Source organism: Dasypus novemcinctus, chromosome 28, assembly GCF_030445035.2.
Source record: "Dasypus novemcinctus isolate mDasNov1 chromosome 28, mDasNov1.1.hap2, whole genome shotgun sequence".
Classification (NCBI taxonomy): Eukaryota; Metazoa; Chordata; class Mammalia; order Cingulata; family Dasypodidae; genus Dasypus; species Dasypus novemcinctus.
Window position 1 is genome coordinate 42,359,603 of NC_080700.1, and position 14,490 is coordinate 42,374,092.

At 48.0% G+C, this 14,490-nt stretch overlaps 1 protein-coding gene across 1 annotated transcript in view; it reads left to right on the forward strand.

The window, feature by feature from the left end:
* Nucleotides 1–14,490, forward strand: part of SNX9 (sorting nexin 9) — a 132,506-nt gene that overhangs the window by 102,869 nt on the left and 15,147 nt on the right. The window contains exons 10-13 of the mRNA XM_058289617.2: nt 2,161–2,291; nt 6,413–6,516; nt 7,985–8,088; nt 11,093–11,170. Coding sequence (XP_058145600.1) covers nt 2,161–2,291; nt 6,413–6,516; nt 7,985–8,088; nt 11,093–11,170 — 417 coding nt within the window. The remainder of the gene's footprint in view (nt 1–2,160; nt 2,292–6,412; nt 6,517–7,984; nt 8,089–11,092; nt 11,171–14,490) is intronic.

Here is a 14,490-nt window from a genome sequence, read left to right on the forward strand (position 1 = left end):
TCTTTATAAGAGCTTGTGCTTAACAAATCCTATTTTCCAACCCCGTTTGTCTAAACCGTTTCCCCTGAATGTGCGATTCTGTTTTGAGATTGCACTATTTATACCTTTATTTCATCCCCAGGAGTGAGCTTTCTTCCCCGTTCCCCCACCTGATGTGACTCTGTTCTGCTTTTCAGTGGCCTCGTTTATTTTTGCTCTGGCTTCTTTTGCCTGGAGGACTAATCTGGTAGGAGTGGCCCCCCCCTAAAGAGAGTCTCCCCAGGTCAGATTTCCCAGGCAGGACAGGCCCAGGGCCCGCGAAGGGTGAGGATGGAGTCCCGAGTGTCGGGCAGACACCCAAAAGGCCTCGGGCCTTCGCTTTCCTAAGGCCCTGCCCAGCTGGCCCCATGCCCAGGTGCACCTGTGCCTTCAGGGCTCGCTGACCGTGCCCTGCCCAGCTGGCCCCATGCCCAGGTGCACCTGTGCCTTCAGGGCTCGCTGACCGTGCCCTGCCCAGCTGGCCCCATGCCCAGGTGCACCTGTGCCTTCAGGGCTCGCTGACCGTGCCCTGCCCAGTTGGCCCCGTACCCAGGTGCGCCTGCGCCTTCAGGTCTCGCTGCCCATGCCCTGCTCAGCTGGCCCCGTGCCCAGGTGCACCTGTGCCCTCAGGGCTCGCTGACCATGCCTGCTCAGCTAGCCCAGTGCCCAGGTACACCTGTGCCTTCAGGAATCACTGACCACGCCCTGCTCAGCTAGCCCCATGCCCAGGTGCGCCTGTGCCTTCAGGGCTCACTGACCACGCCCTGCTCAGCTAGCCCAGTGCCCAGGTACACCTGTGCCTTCAGGGCTCACTGACCACGCCTCCTCAGCTAGCCCAGTGCCCAGGTGCGCCTGTGCCTTCAGGGCTCGCTGCCCATGCCCTGCTCAGCTAGCCCAGTGCCCAGGTACACCTGTGCCCTCAGGGCTCACTAACCACACCTGCTCAGCTAGCCCAGTGCCCAGGTACACCGGTGCCCTCAGGGCTCACTGACCACACCTGCTCAGCTAGCCCAGTGCCCAGGTGCGCCTGTGCCTTCAGGGCTCACTGACCATGCCCTGCTCAGCTAGCCCAGTGCCCAGGTACACCTGTGCCCTCAGGGCTCACTAACCACACCTGCTCAGCTAGCCCAGTGCCCAGGTACACCGGTGCCCTCAGGGCTCACTGACCACGCCTGCTCAGCTAGCCCAGTGCCCAGGTGCGCCTGTGCCTTCAGGGCTCACTGACCACGCCCCCTGCCCAGCTGGCCCCGTGCCCAGGTGCGCTGTGCCTTCAGGGCTCGCTGACCATGCCCTGCCCAGCTGGCCCCGTGCCCAGGTGCACCTGTGCCTTCAGGGCTCACTGACCACGCCCGTGGCGGGGGCGTGGACAGGACTGAGGCTGCCAGCCCCTGGGACGTAGTTTTTTCATATTGAGATAAGCTCTACTTTCGAATTTGTTGAGTACTTCAGGAATCCTTGAAGAAAATGGCATTTGAGCCTGTGATCATGCTTGTCGTAAAAAAAGCCTTGTTAATGTTTTAGAGTTGGTTTTTTTTTAAAGATTGATTGATTGATTTCTCTCCCCTCCCCCCCACTCCAGTTGTCTATTCTCTGTGTCTATTTGCTGCGTCTTCTTTGTCCACTTCTGTTGTCAGTGGCACGGGAATCTGTGTCTCTTTTTGTTGCATCATCTTGTTGCATCAGCTCTCATGTGTGTGGCACCGTTCCTGGGCAGGCTGCACTTTCTTTTGCACTGGGCACCTTTCCTTACGGGGCGCACTCCTTGCACGTGGGGCTCCCCTATATGGGGGACACCCCTGTGTGGCAGGGCACTCCTTGCGCGCATCAGCACTGCGCATGGGCCAGCTGCACACGGGTCAAGGAGGCCCGGGGTTTGAACCGTGGACCTCCCATGTGGTAGACGGACGCCCTAACCGCTGGGCCAAGTCTGCCGCCTGTTTCAGAGTTTTTAAAACTGAACTTTTCCTGTAGCATGGACCTCTGAGTACTCAGTTGGTTGCTCGTTTTGAGGGGGTGAAAAATCACTGGTTGGCTTTTACCAAATCACTTTCTGCTGAGTAGCCGTGGAAAGGCACTTCAGCTGTCGGGGTCGGGATCTGCTTTGCACAGAGTTGTGCATCGCTCTTGGTGTGTCTCCTGCAGGTCGCTTCGAAGAGGAGTTCATCAAAATGCGCATGGAGCGGCTTCAGGCGTGGATGACCAGGATGTGCCGGCATCCCGTCGTCTCAGAAAGCGAGCTTTTCCAGCAGTTCCTCAACTTCCGAGATGAAAAGGTAGGGGCATGGTGTGGCGCCAGTCTCGGAGGCTGCGGAGCGTGGCCACCTGCACACTGCACCTGTGTCTGGGAGGAGCCACGTTGGCTGGCTGGTTCTTGTGGCCTCCATGGACACGGGAAGACAGAAACCAGAGTCACAAGCCGCGGACGCCTCGCCCTGGCATGCGAGGAGCGGCCTGCCAGGAAGGGCTCCCGTCTGCAGCGGGCTGGCCCAGGGAGGGCCTGGTCAGGGATCAGCTGGTGAAGCGTGTTCTCCTCGGCGCTTTGGAGAGTGGGACCCTGCCCGGCTAGCGGGATGGCACAGGGTCATGCAAGAGGGGCACCTGGGGAAGTCAGTGCAGCGGGAACACTCTCCCCAGCGCCAGCGGGTCGTGCCGTGGCCGTGCGCGTGGGTGCAGAGAAGATGCCGGTCTCCCCTGTCTTGCCCCTCACCCTGCGGACCGTCCCTCTGCCAGGGGCCATCTGTCCCTTACTAACGCCAAGTGAAACGCAGGCTGCGTGCGCTTTCATTGTGGTCTGCTTTGGAATTGGTTTTCTCTCCCAGTCAACTTCATGCTATCATTTTGTTCCCTGAAGGGGTTTGCTCCATAATTTCTCTTCTCTCATAATGAATATTACATATTTTAGAAAATAATCTAAAGAATAAGAGCATTAGTTAGCTCAGAAGCTAACAGTAAGTACTAAACATATTATGATCCTGGAAAAAAAGTCACAAAACTTTTCATCTTTAATCGGTTAATAGAATATTGTATACTTGGTTGGAACTTTCAAAGATATTTTACTTGGAACACATTTACAAAAATAAGTTTAGGGTTCTGTGTGTGATTGTAGACATGTATGCACTTACTATAAATATTTGGGCCTTGTTCTCAGGTACCGCCTATTCCTAGAATTCACAGCCTCATTTGAATATGCTCTGCATGTATGTAATTAGGTAGGGAGTTAGAAATCACTGTGGCGCTTCAGCATTTCCTCGTGAATTTTCATCTCAGAGGTCTCGCCTCTAGGCTGGTCTAGCAAGCCCTGCTTTTCCTTCTCTCGTGGGTTTCTCCATTACTGCAGTGCTGCTACACAGTAGCGAGTCTAAGTGCTTGAGTGAGTTGTGTGTGAAAACCAGTTTCATTACTCTGTACTTAACATAGACTGCGAGGGCCGTCTCCAGCTTTGCCTGGAGTACTGTTACCAGAGTACTCAAGTACTCAGCTAGGGCCCACGCGACGCACTCTCAAGCTCTGATTTAGAAGATGGTTCTAAAGATCCCGTTTCGAGTGGGCTTTACGTGAAGAAGGTCCTTTCTGTGTGTGACACCTGCCTCTTTCAAAGGTGGGTCATCTCACCACAGACTTATTTCTTTTAAGCATTTTTAAAGACCGTAAAAGTCATCTAAGAGGACATAAGACGGTGGAGCCAGGGCCCTTGCGCTCCTGCCTGGCCCTGCTTTAGCTGCCTTGCTGGGCCAGTCAAGACGCCGAACCTTTCTGGGCTCCAGTTTCCTCACCTGCTACAGGAAGGTGTAGAATGAGGAAATCTCTCAAAATTCTGATTCTGCAGTCAATAGTAGTTCATATAGATGGGAAATGGAGAAAATTCCAAGAATCTAGAGAAAAACTATTAGAAATAGTAAGCAGTTAGTAAGGTGGCTAGATATAAGGCATTGCTTTTCTGTAGGTTGGCAATCAATATTTGAAAATGAAAGTTAAAAGAATTGTTTCAATAGCATAAAAATATCAAATATCTGGGAATAAATAAAACAAAATACCTATACAGAAAATTGTGAAACATTGTTGAGAGAAATAAAAGACCTAAATAAATTTTCTAATATGCTAGGCAGATTGAAAAACTCAGTATTATAAAGTTGTCAGATGTGGAAAATGAAAGGGCTAAAATAGCCAAGATAACTCTCGAAAAAGAGTGAAGTAGAACAAGGACTTTATTGGATATTGAGATTCATTATAAAGCTAGAATAATTTTAAAAGCAAGATATTAGCATAGGGGCAGGCAGTAGAAGAGACTAGAGACTTGAGTGGACACTTGATTTGAGACAAAGTGGCACTGCAGTACAGTGGGGAAAGGGCAGTCTTCTCAATAAATGGTGCAAAGTCAACTGGGGAAATTAATTTAGTCTCTGCCTCACAGCAGTCTACTGCTATTCTGTTAGTGGTGATATTGATATTGGTTATATTTTAAAAACATTGCCTTATCTCTTAAAGATACATGATGAAGTGTTTATGGGTAAGAAGATGTATTTGAGATTTCCTTTAAAATACGCAAAAAAAAAGTAGAGTGGAAGCGAGTAAAGAAAATAAGTTTGGCAAAATATTGATAATTGTTGAAGCTGAATCTGTGGAAGTTTATTATACTTTTCACTGTTTATCTCTTTAAAAGATTCCATTGTATAAAGTTAAAAAATAAAATCCGTTCCAGATGGTTTGTAGATCTAACTGTGAAAGGTAGAACGATAGAGCGTCGAGAAGGTAACATAGGAGAATGTCGTCACACCCCTAGACCAGGGAAGGATTTCTGAAATACAACATGAAAGGAACTGATAGACTTCATTAAAATTAAGAACTTCTTTTATCTGAAGAAGCCATTAAAAGTGAAAAGCACACTACAGAGTAAAAGATACTTAAGAAAAATATAACTAAAAAAGAAGGGCAAGATTTTAGAATATATGAAAACCCATACAAATATATAAGGAACATAATCAACCTCGTAGAAAAATAGTCAGGAAATTTGGTCATGTTCTTCCCAAAAGAAGATATCTGAATCTTCCACAAATGGATGTAAAGGTACTTAATCTCATTAGTGAATCCAGGAAAAGCAAAGTAAAACCAGTGAGATCCCAGGCACTCCCCAGGACGACTGAAGTAGAAGGACTGAGCATAGCATGAGTCAGCGAGGTGAGGTGGTCAGCTGGGAGGTGACGGTCAGCTGGTGAGGTGGTCGGCTGGTCAGCTGGTGAGGTGAAGTGTTGGTGAGGTGAGGTGGTCAGCTGGTGAGGTATCAGCGAGGTGAGGGGACGGTGAGGTGAAGTGGTCGGCTGGTCAGGTGGTCAGTGAGACTAGGTGTCAGCTGGTCAGGTGGTCAGTGAGGTGAGGTGGTCAGCTGGTGAGGTGTCGGTGAGGTGAGGTGGTCAGCTGGGAGGTGGTCAGCGAGGTGAAGTGGTCGGCTGGTCAGGTGGTCGGCTAGTCAGGTGGTCAGTGAGGTAAGGTGGTCTCTCAGCGCTGGTGGGATTTAAACCTGGGCAGGCGCGTTTGGACAAGTCTGCGCGCACACACCACGGGCTTCTCCTCCTAGCTGGGTCCCTGACGGCAGTGCAGGAGCCTGTGCGCCGAGAGAAGTGGACACGCTTATCCTCTCGGCACGGGCCGGGGTGCCTCCAGCAGTGGAACGGTAGATAAACGGGTGCTGCTACGGTGGAGTGTTAGTCAGCTGTGAAAATGCACGAGCCGCAGCTCTAGAAGCAGGCGCAGCTCATCGTAGAGCGGCGGGCACAGAAGAAAATACCGAAGGGTGCTCCCCTCCTTTAAAGCCGGCAGAAAGGGTTAAGAGGTGCTTACTGAGGTCAGACTCTGAGGAAACTCCAGGTGATGCTCCTAGAAGAAAGGGCAATTGTAGCTTTGGGGGGTAGTGACTGGCGAAGGGGCGTGGAGGGGCCCCTGGAGTGCCAGCCGTTGTCTTAGACTTGCACGGTGTGCTTCTGCTTTGTGCAGTTTTCTGTATGTATGTATGTGTGTGTATACAGTAAGTTTTGTTTTAATAGCTCATAATATTGGTTCCCATCTTGCATTTTAGGAAAGCTTTAACCCTTTTTAGACAATGGTTAATCTAGAATTCGCGGCACACTAAACCCGTAGTGGGTTTATGCTGGTAGCCGTTTGGAGAAGCGGCCAAGTCACTTCACCTCTCAAAAGACTTGGCCTTACGGGGACAGTGTGCAGTGAAGGTCACAGGCTGGGGTTGTATTTGAGATTTCTAGGCTATTTTAGCTCATGCTGCAGAGGAAAACGACGCCGGAGCCCGTGTTCTAAAAATCAGCAAGGCTATCAGTGAGCCCGTTCTGCAAGGGAAGCTTGAAAGACCAGTTTAACTCGACTCTCCACCTGTTCCTTTTCACAGGAATGGAAAACCGGAAAAAGGAAGGCTGAAAAAGATGAACTCGTGGGACTGATGATATTTTCCACCATGGAGCCAGAGGCACCTGACTTGGACCTGACGGAAATGTAAGAGTTACTGCCAGACCTCTCCCTTCTCGAGCTTTATCCACCTCTTTTGATTACAGGCATTGGCCAGTAGGGCCACGATCGGAGTTCAGAGTATCAGACTAGATTTTGTGAATGCACAGGGTGTGTGGTCAGGTGACAAGGAAAATATCATTTGTACATGAAAGTACTGTTTCTAATTATAACATTAAATTAAAATCTGCTTCCTTTTAACCTTGAAGTCCGTGAATTCATATTTGACAGTGTTCAGTAGTTACTCCTAATAAAGTATGATGAAACAGTGGCGTGGAGCCAGCCAGCACCCACACGGCAGTCATCAGTGCAGAAACCTCTTTGAATATTGCCTGGAAGGGAGCAAACGCTCACCTTTTACTATTGTTTTTTTTAAAGTTTTTTATCTTTTTTTTTTTAAGTTGAAAATATGGAGTAATTCCTTTCCTGTATAAGCACTAAAAAGAAAGCATGTTTTTTAAAGAAGTTTCTCTTACTGTAAAGTCATTGCTTATGTATTGCCAGAAGTATAAACAAAAGAAATCAAAAACATCATTTTTGGGAGTGGATGTGGCTCCAAGGGGTTGAGCACCTGCTTCCCACATGGGAGGTCCTGGGTTCAGTCCCTGATGCCTCCTAAAAAAACAAACAACAAGCAAAGCAAACAAAAACCAACTCAGGGGAGCCAGTGTGACTCAGTGGTTGAGCGCCAGCCTCCCACATACGAGGTCCTGGGTTCAGTCCCCCAGCCTGGGCACTTAAAAACAAAAACAGCACAATTGTCCAACTACTCAGAGATAAAATCATCGTTATTAGGATACAGTCTTCTAAACTGTCCTCAGTACAGTATGTATCTACAGGAAAATTGATTTGTTTCAGCACAGTGACCTCACACGACACATGCTAGTTTTTTTAACAAATCAATTTTATTGATACACGTTAATAAAGCTTACACATGCTGTTTTATAACCTGTTTTTTTTTTCATTTAACCATATATTGTGATGAACTTTTCGTGTTAGTAAATATCCTTTTACATCTTTAAAAAGTTGATTATCTACGATTCAGTGAAGTTCTTATTGGAATGAATGAAAATGACCATTAACAACCAATGGCGTTGTTCTATAGCCATGATCTGATGGCACCACCAGTGATTAGAATTTCACTAAGTACAATATTCAAGAAATGGCGGTTTTATTTTCTTTAGAGGAATTTTAGTTAAAACTCATCAGGGAAGTGAGGGGGTCAGCAGAGTTAAAGTATAACTGATAGATTTTTAAGTGGATTCTTAAGTTCTTTAAAATACCTGCATCGAGCCTGTTTTTAAGTTGCTGTGCTGCCCTGACGGTTAGCTGTGGTTACGTAGCTGTACCCACAGCACATTGATTTTCCTCCTGTTACATGTGACACCTCCTCAGAGATTTGGTGGCACAGCCAGGGGCCTGCCTTCGTGTAAATGACCACTGCTTTTGCCCACAGAGAGCAGAAGTGTGACGCAGTTGGTAAATTCACCAAAGCCATGGACGACGGCGTGAAGGAGCTGCTGACGGTGGGGCAGGAGCACTGGAAGCGGTGCACTGGGGGTGAGTGCTGGCAGGGGGCAGGAGCCTGGAAGGGGTGCACGGGGGTGGGTGAGTAGTTCCTGGCTCCATCACCATTTTAGGGTGCTGTGCCGCCTCCCACAGAAAGTCTGGGGGCCTCCTTCCCCACTTGGGCCTCACTTCCAAATTGACTCTAATAAAGCCATTTCAAGAAGTCTCTTTTCATTTTTTTATTTGTTTTTTTTTTAAAGACATGAATCACACAAAAAGAAATCTTTTTAAAACCACAATAGCTTAAATATTTCCAGCTGTTTTGAGTTTTCTAATCCATAAAAAAATTCAGCATTTTGCATGCGGCAACAGTGCTTATGGTTTATTTTTAATCTCCTGATTTCACTTTTTAATCTTCATCCACTTGGTAAGATGTAGCATATGTGAATAAAGCCGTAATTTTTGGGAAAAACCAGCAGAGCTGATAACAGAAATCAGGTAACAGTCGCCAGTTTCCCACGCGGTGCTGAGGGCGTCTGGGCCGCGGGGACGCAGGCCCGTGGGGCTTCCGCGTCTTTAGGAGCGTGTCGCCCGTCACTCTGCTATCCAGTTCCCTCGTGGGCCACAGAGCCTGCTCTGGTATCCAGCAGCCCAGAACAGAGGGACACGGGCCCAGCGGTGGGGCTGAGCCGGGGCGCCCTGCTCCCCACCAGGCCCGGCAGCAGCCCCCCGCCTCCCTCCGCCCCCAGGGCCACGTCTGCCCGCGCGTGCTGCTAGTGGGACCCCTGAGTCCCACAGCGAGCCGGGCTGCGCGCAGCCTCTGAGAATGTCCTGCCCTTCTGGCCCTCCTGGAGAACTGGTGTTACGCTCAGGGACATTAAAACAAATAAAAATGGCTTCTACCTCCAATTACGAAAGTAAAGTATAGGCTCACCGTTAAATTCTATCAGTACTTTCACACTCTGCACAGGAAAGAGCTTACCTGTTTGGGTTTTTTTTTCCTACCGTGTTTCCCACCCCCCCCACGCCCCCAAAAAAATAAGGGAAAAGAATCAGAATTTGACCTCATGGGATAATTTTAATGAAGAAGAACTGAGTCTGGAGTGGCTGGAGGAGGAATTACTGAAACAGCACAGCGCGGGCACTAGCAGTGCTGGGTCTATTCAACCCCGACCTGAGGATCCAAGTCTTACACAGGGCGTGGCCGACCATGGGCTGCGGGCCAAATCCAGCCCTCTGCCTAAGTTCACCAGTAACGTTTTACTGTGGCCCAGCTCTACCCGCTCCTTGGTTATTGTCTGTGGCTGCCTTCCTACGGCAGTGACAGAGTTGAGGGGCGTCAGCAGGGACCAGTGGCTCTCAAAGGCTCAAATGACTACTGTCGGGCCCTTTACAGAAAAAGTTGGCCAGTTCTGCCTTTAATTGAATGTACTTCTGCCATTAACATACTATTTTATCACATGCAAATAACAACTTGTAGCGTAACCGCTGTTCATGCTTGGGGACACCAGGAATAAAAGCAGCCTGCTCTTTTCTCAGGGCAAATATAGGATGCTGTGTCCCTGAAAAAAACAAACCTGGAAAAACAATATCCGGCTGCAGCACCTAGAAAACAAAACCCACCTCAAGTCTCTGGTCACAGAGAATAATTCATGAGCCAAAGGGGAATGGCGCTGTTCTCTAAAGTAGAAATGAAGTAGTTTTAAAAGTAATGAATTTATTTTATGTGTAAACTCTTATGAGACCATTGTAACATAAATAATTTAAATCTAAGTTCTTTGAAAGGTATTTCTTTTTTTTTTTAGAAACTATTTTAAAATGAGTGTAAATCCTTCAAGATTTTTAAGGTATCTCCAAAACCTACAATTGTGATTTCTTAAAGAAATAAATCTCTAACATGTGGCCAATTCCACATCCTATATAATCCATAAAATCAATTTATAAAATAGAGAATACTGGCTTGCGGCTCTAACAAGGCTGGAACTTTGTTTAGGATTTGTTTAGGTTTTTAAAATTTCCTAATCTGCAAGGTGAAAAATCAAGCACATGCTTTGTGGTGAAATGCATGGCAAGTAATCTTTATCCCTTGGTGTAGAGACAAAAACTGATGTATTAAAAAGTAAGCAGTTTATTTAAATCATTAAAATTAATTGAGCTAATGTAGTTTGCTTTCATGTGTCCTGATTACTGCAGTTTATAGGCCTTACTTAAGATTTCTCTGGCCTAGTTTTTTTTTTAAAGAAATAATTGAATTTTTCTTTTTCTTCTTTAATACTACAGTAAGTCTTCAAATGCCAATAATGGTTTCTTTTGAAAGGCAGTAGATGAGGTTTAGCAGACTATGTACAAACACAGAAGGCAGCCTAAGCTGCCTAAGCTGTGGGGACTCTTCTCTGGGAAGTTCTCCAAAATGATCCTAGAATCACAGACTTTTCACACTAGAAACAACCTTAGCGGTCATTTAATTCATCTTTTCGTTTTTCGGATGAGAAAGCCCGGCCCGCCTCGCTGGTCTTGGCATGTGCTGCTGTAGTGTTTTTCTCAGCACCTTGTCGCTTTCAGCACATGGTCATCTGCACACACACACATCATGGGAAAAGCAGTGTCTGGAATCCCGAGGATGTAGTCAGCGTGTTTGCTGTGGGCCTCGGGCAGGTCAGCTGGCGTACCTGAGCTTGTTCTCCTCACCCATGGAACGGGCGCAGAGCAGGTGTGCCTGGCACAGCGTGTCCTTGAGGTCCAGTGGTGGGTATCCAAGGACCTGGGGAGCTGGAAATCACCTCCTCACGAGCTGCTTTCCGCTCGGTCCACTGTCAGTAAGTGCACAGTGGCCGTGGTTTCCGTCATACTAAGCCACCCACTGTTCTGAGCACACGTGGAGAGCCGTCGTCGCGAGCAAATGTGTCAAAGAATATGGACCACTTTGAGCCACTTCAGATCTCTTTTACTAGAGAAGTAATCACCTGAATCAGAGGGAACCTCTTCTCTGAAATCACTGCAGAGTGAAATCAGGTGGCTCAAGGGTTGCTAATTGTTTTCTCCTTCTTCCTTTCAGCATTACCCAAGGAATATCAGAAGATAGGCAAGGCCTTGCAGAGCCTAGCGTCGGTGTTCAGCTCTAGTGGCTACCAAGGTACATCCTCACTTCTTTATTCGCTGTGCCCTTTGTGTCCTCTCCAGACAGACGGTCCTTCCCAGCAAGCAGCTCTGCAGCTCTGCACCCTCGTCGCTCATGTGAACCGGCAAGGCTGCTGTGCTCCGGCTTTTGCAACAGCACTTTACCACTTCTGAGAGTTACAATTTGTGTTTTCTTGGTGGCTTTTTGTTTACTTTTTTTTTTTTAAGATCTATTGATATACTTCATTTTTTAAAATTTATCACCCTCCTCTCCCAGATGGTTCTCTTGTCTGTCTGCTCATTGTCTGCTCACCTTCTCCAGGAGGCACTGGGAACTGAACCCGGGACCTCCCACATGGGAGGCGAGTGCCCGACGGCCTGAGCCACATCCACTGCCCGCAGGTTGTGATGTCTGCTGGCTTGTGGCTTCTGCTCGTTTAGGTGTCTGCTCGTGGCAGCGGCGCAGTGTCTAGCTGATTGCAGCAGGGACGGCGTCTTGCTCTTCTTCTTTAGGAGGCTCTGGAACCCAAACCCGGGACCTCCCGTGTGGTAGGCAGGTGCCTAACTGGTTGAGCCACAGTCATTTCCCAGCCCTTTTGTTTTTTTTTTAATTAAAAAAAAATTATTTTTTTATTTTTTTATTTCTCTCCCCTCCCGCCCTCAGTTATCTGTTCTCTGTGTCCATTCACTGCATGTTCTTCTTTGTCTGCCTCTGTTGTCAGCGGCATGGGAATTTGTGTTTCTTCTTGTTATGTCATCTTGTTGTGTCAGCTCTCTGTGTGAGCGGTGCCATTACTCGGCAGGCTGCACTTTCTTTCACGCTGGGCGGCTCTCCTTATGGGGTGCACTCCTTGTGCGTGGGGCTCCCCTACGTGGGGGGACACCCCTGTGTGGCAGGGCACTCCTTGTGCGTAGTGCTGGCATCAGCACTGCGCATGGGCCAGCTCCACACGGGTCAAGGAGGCCCGGGGTTTGAACCGCGGACCTCCCCTGTGGTAGACGGATGCCCTAACCACTGGGCCAAGTCTGCTTCCCAGCCCTTTTGTTTTAACGTAACAGATAGCTCTGGTGTGCAACATGATGCCTTGCTTGCTTCTGTCAATCATTGCAGAGTGAAATCTTCCAGTTATAAAGGTCAGATTTCATAAAGGTCACTTGAAGGAAAAAAATTTTGACTAAGTAAAAAATGCAGTCTTTCCATAACTCATATAATTGTTTTCAACTTTTCCCATAAATGTTTATCTTACCTGTGGTATTTTGAGATATCAATTTAGCATTGGCCACACCTGTGAGAAGTTAGCTGCATTGTGTGCCTGCTTTAGTTTGTGTTTGCTCCTTTGGGTTATGGAAGAGGTAAAAGGTAGAAAGGATTTTTCGGGTGGTGGCACTTACTAAATTTGATTATCTGCTACCACAGAAATTATAGAATTGGCACTTTGCCCAGCTGTTTATCCTGATGCCCAGGGAAGAGAGGTCTTTGGATGTAAGCTTTTGAATATTTTAAGGCACTGGAAATTATTCACTCACCGAAATGTAAGATTTGGGGCTCATATTTGCGAGCATTCTCCTTGGCCTGGCTTAAATGTGTCTCACTGGGCAGTGGACGTTGCTCAGCAGTTGAGCGCCTGATTCCCCTGTACCACGTCCTGGGTTCAATCCCTGGTACCTCCTAAAAACAAAGCAAAGCCGCGTCTTACTGCGAACCCCCAGTTTCAGGCGGAAGGGGTTTTGAGGTTTCGTTGGTCTGACCCCTCGTTGAGGAGGAGGAGCCTGAAGCCTGAGCCCCTGGGCCAAGGTGACGGGGGTTGGACCGAGGCGCCCCGTCCGGCACTGCTTGGGAACCCGTTCACCTCTGTGCTGCTGGAGCACCGGGGATGGGGAAGCACCTGGCTGGCCCTGCCTGCTTGCTTGTCAGAACTGGCCTGGGACCGGCGCGTCTCTAAGCCGCAGCTTCCCGGCCTTGCCTCTTAGCCCTCGGACGCCCGCCGCAGGCAAGCCAGCCCTGCATGGGGGGCTCCCGCAGCCTCCCGCCCCTCAGGTCAGCCCACGTGCCGCCCCCAGCAGCTCAGCTCGTGCCTCCTTGTCCCCGGAAGTTCCCATCCTGGGGAAGCTCGCTCTGCTGCCCGCCCTTCCGCCAGACTCACAAAATCACCTCCAGTCCCACTAACCGGAAGGGCTCATCTCACCCTTCTGAACTGAGTTCGTTTGGATTCCTTCGTGCCCACAGCTCCTCAATGACTTAAATAAAGGAAAAGCATTGCTTTTTAGTTTATTTGGTATTTTTTTATTATGGTGAGAGCAGTGCTGTCTTTTTTTTTTTTTTTAAGATTTATTTTATTTATTTACCCCCCCTTGCTGCTTGCTTGCTGTCGGCTACCTGTGTCCATTCGCTGCGCCTTCTTCTGTGGCAGCGTGTCTGTCTCCCTTTATTGTGTCATCTTGCTGCGCCAGCTCTCCGCTAGCATGGGCCAGCTAGCCTTCACAAGGAGGCCCCGGGACGTGAACCCAGGGCCTCCCATATGGTAGGCGGGAGCCCAATCAGTTGAGCCACAGCCACTTCCCAGCAGTGCGGTCTTCTAGTCATGCACCTCCTATCTGGAATTGGAGCCTCCAAGATTAGACTTTTAACCTAACAGCTATCCTGCTAGTAACTGCAGAGTTCGTTGCTCAGTTATAGTACATGTTCTCAGATCTGGGGTACTTAGTCCTTTGAAGTCACATGTAAAACTTAGAAACCAGTCAGTACTAAATCAGAGAATTTTTTTCAATTAAATTTTCATTTTGAAATAATTTCAAACTACAGGACAGTTGCAAAAATAATACAAAACCCATACAGAGAACTGTAACATATTCACCCCAAATGCCCAGACCCACCAGCGTTAACGTTTTACCTAAACGTTAGCTCTGTCAGGCTATCTGTCCATCTATCTGCCTGTCATCTGTTTTCTGCACATTTGAGAGTAGGCTGTATTCATCCTGCTCCTTCAACACTTAATATTTCCATGTACATTTCCTGAGAACAGGGGCATTCACTAATGTAACCACTTTAAGTGCAGTTACCACGCCCAGGAACCGTGATAGAAACTTACACGCTGTATCTCAGTTGTTCATATGCCCCTATAATATTCTTTTTGGGGGGGCATAATTTTTTTTTCGTATAATAAACTTTATTTTTAAAGAAGTTTTAGATTACGGAAAAGTTACATTGACACAGTGGATTCCCATATATCCTACCCGTTGCCCCTCCCACATTTTTCCTTATTAATAACATCTTATATTAGTGTGGTACATGTGTTACAAGTGATGATCAAATATTGAAGCACTGCTACTAACCAA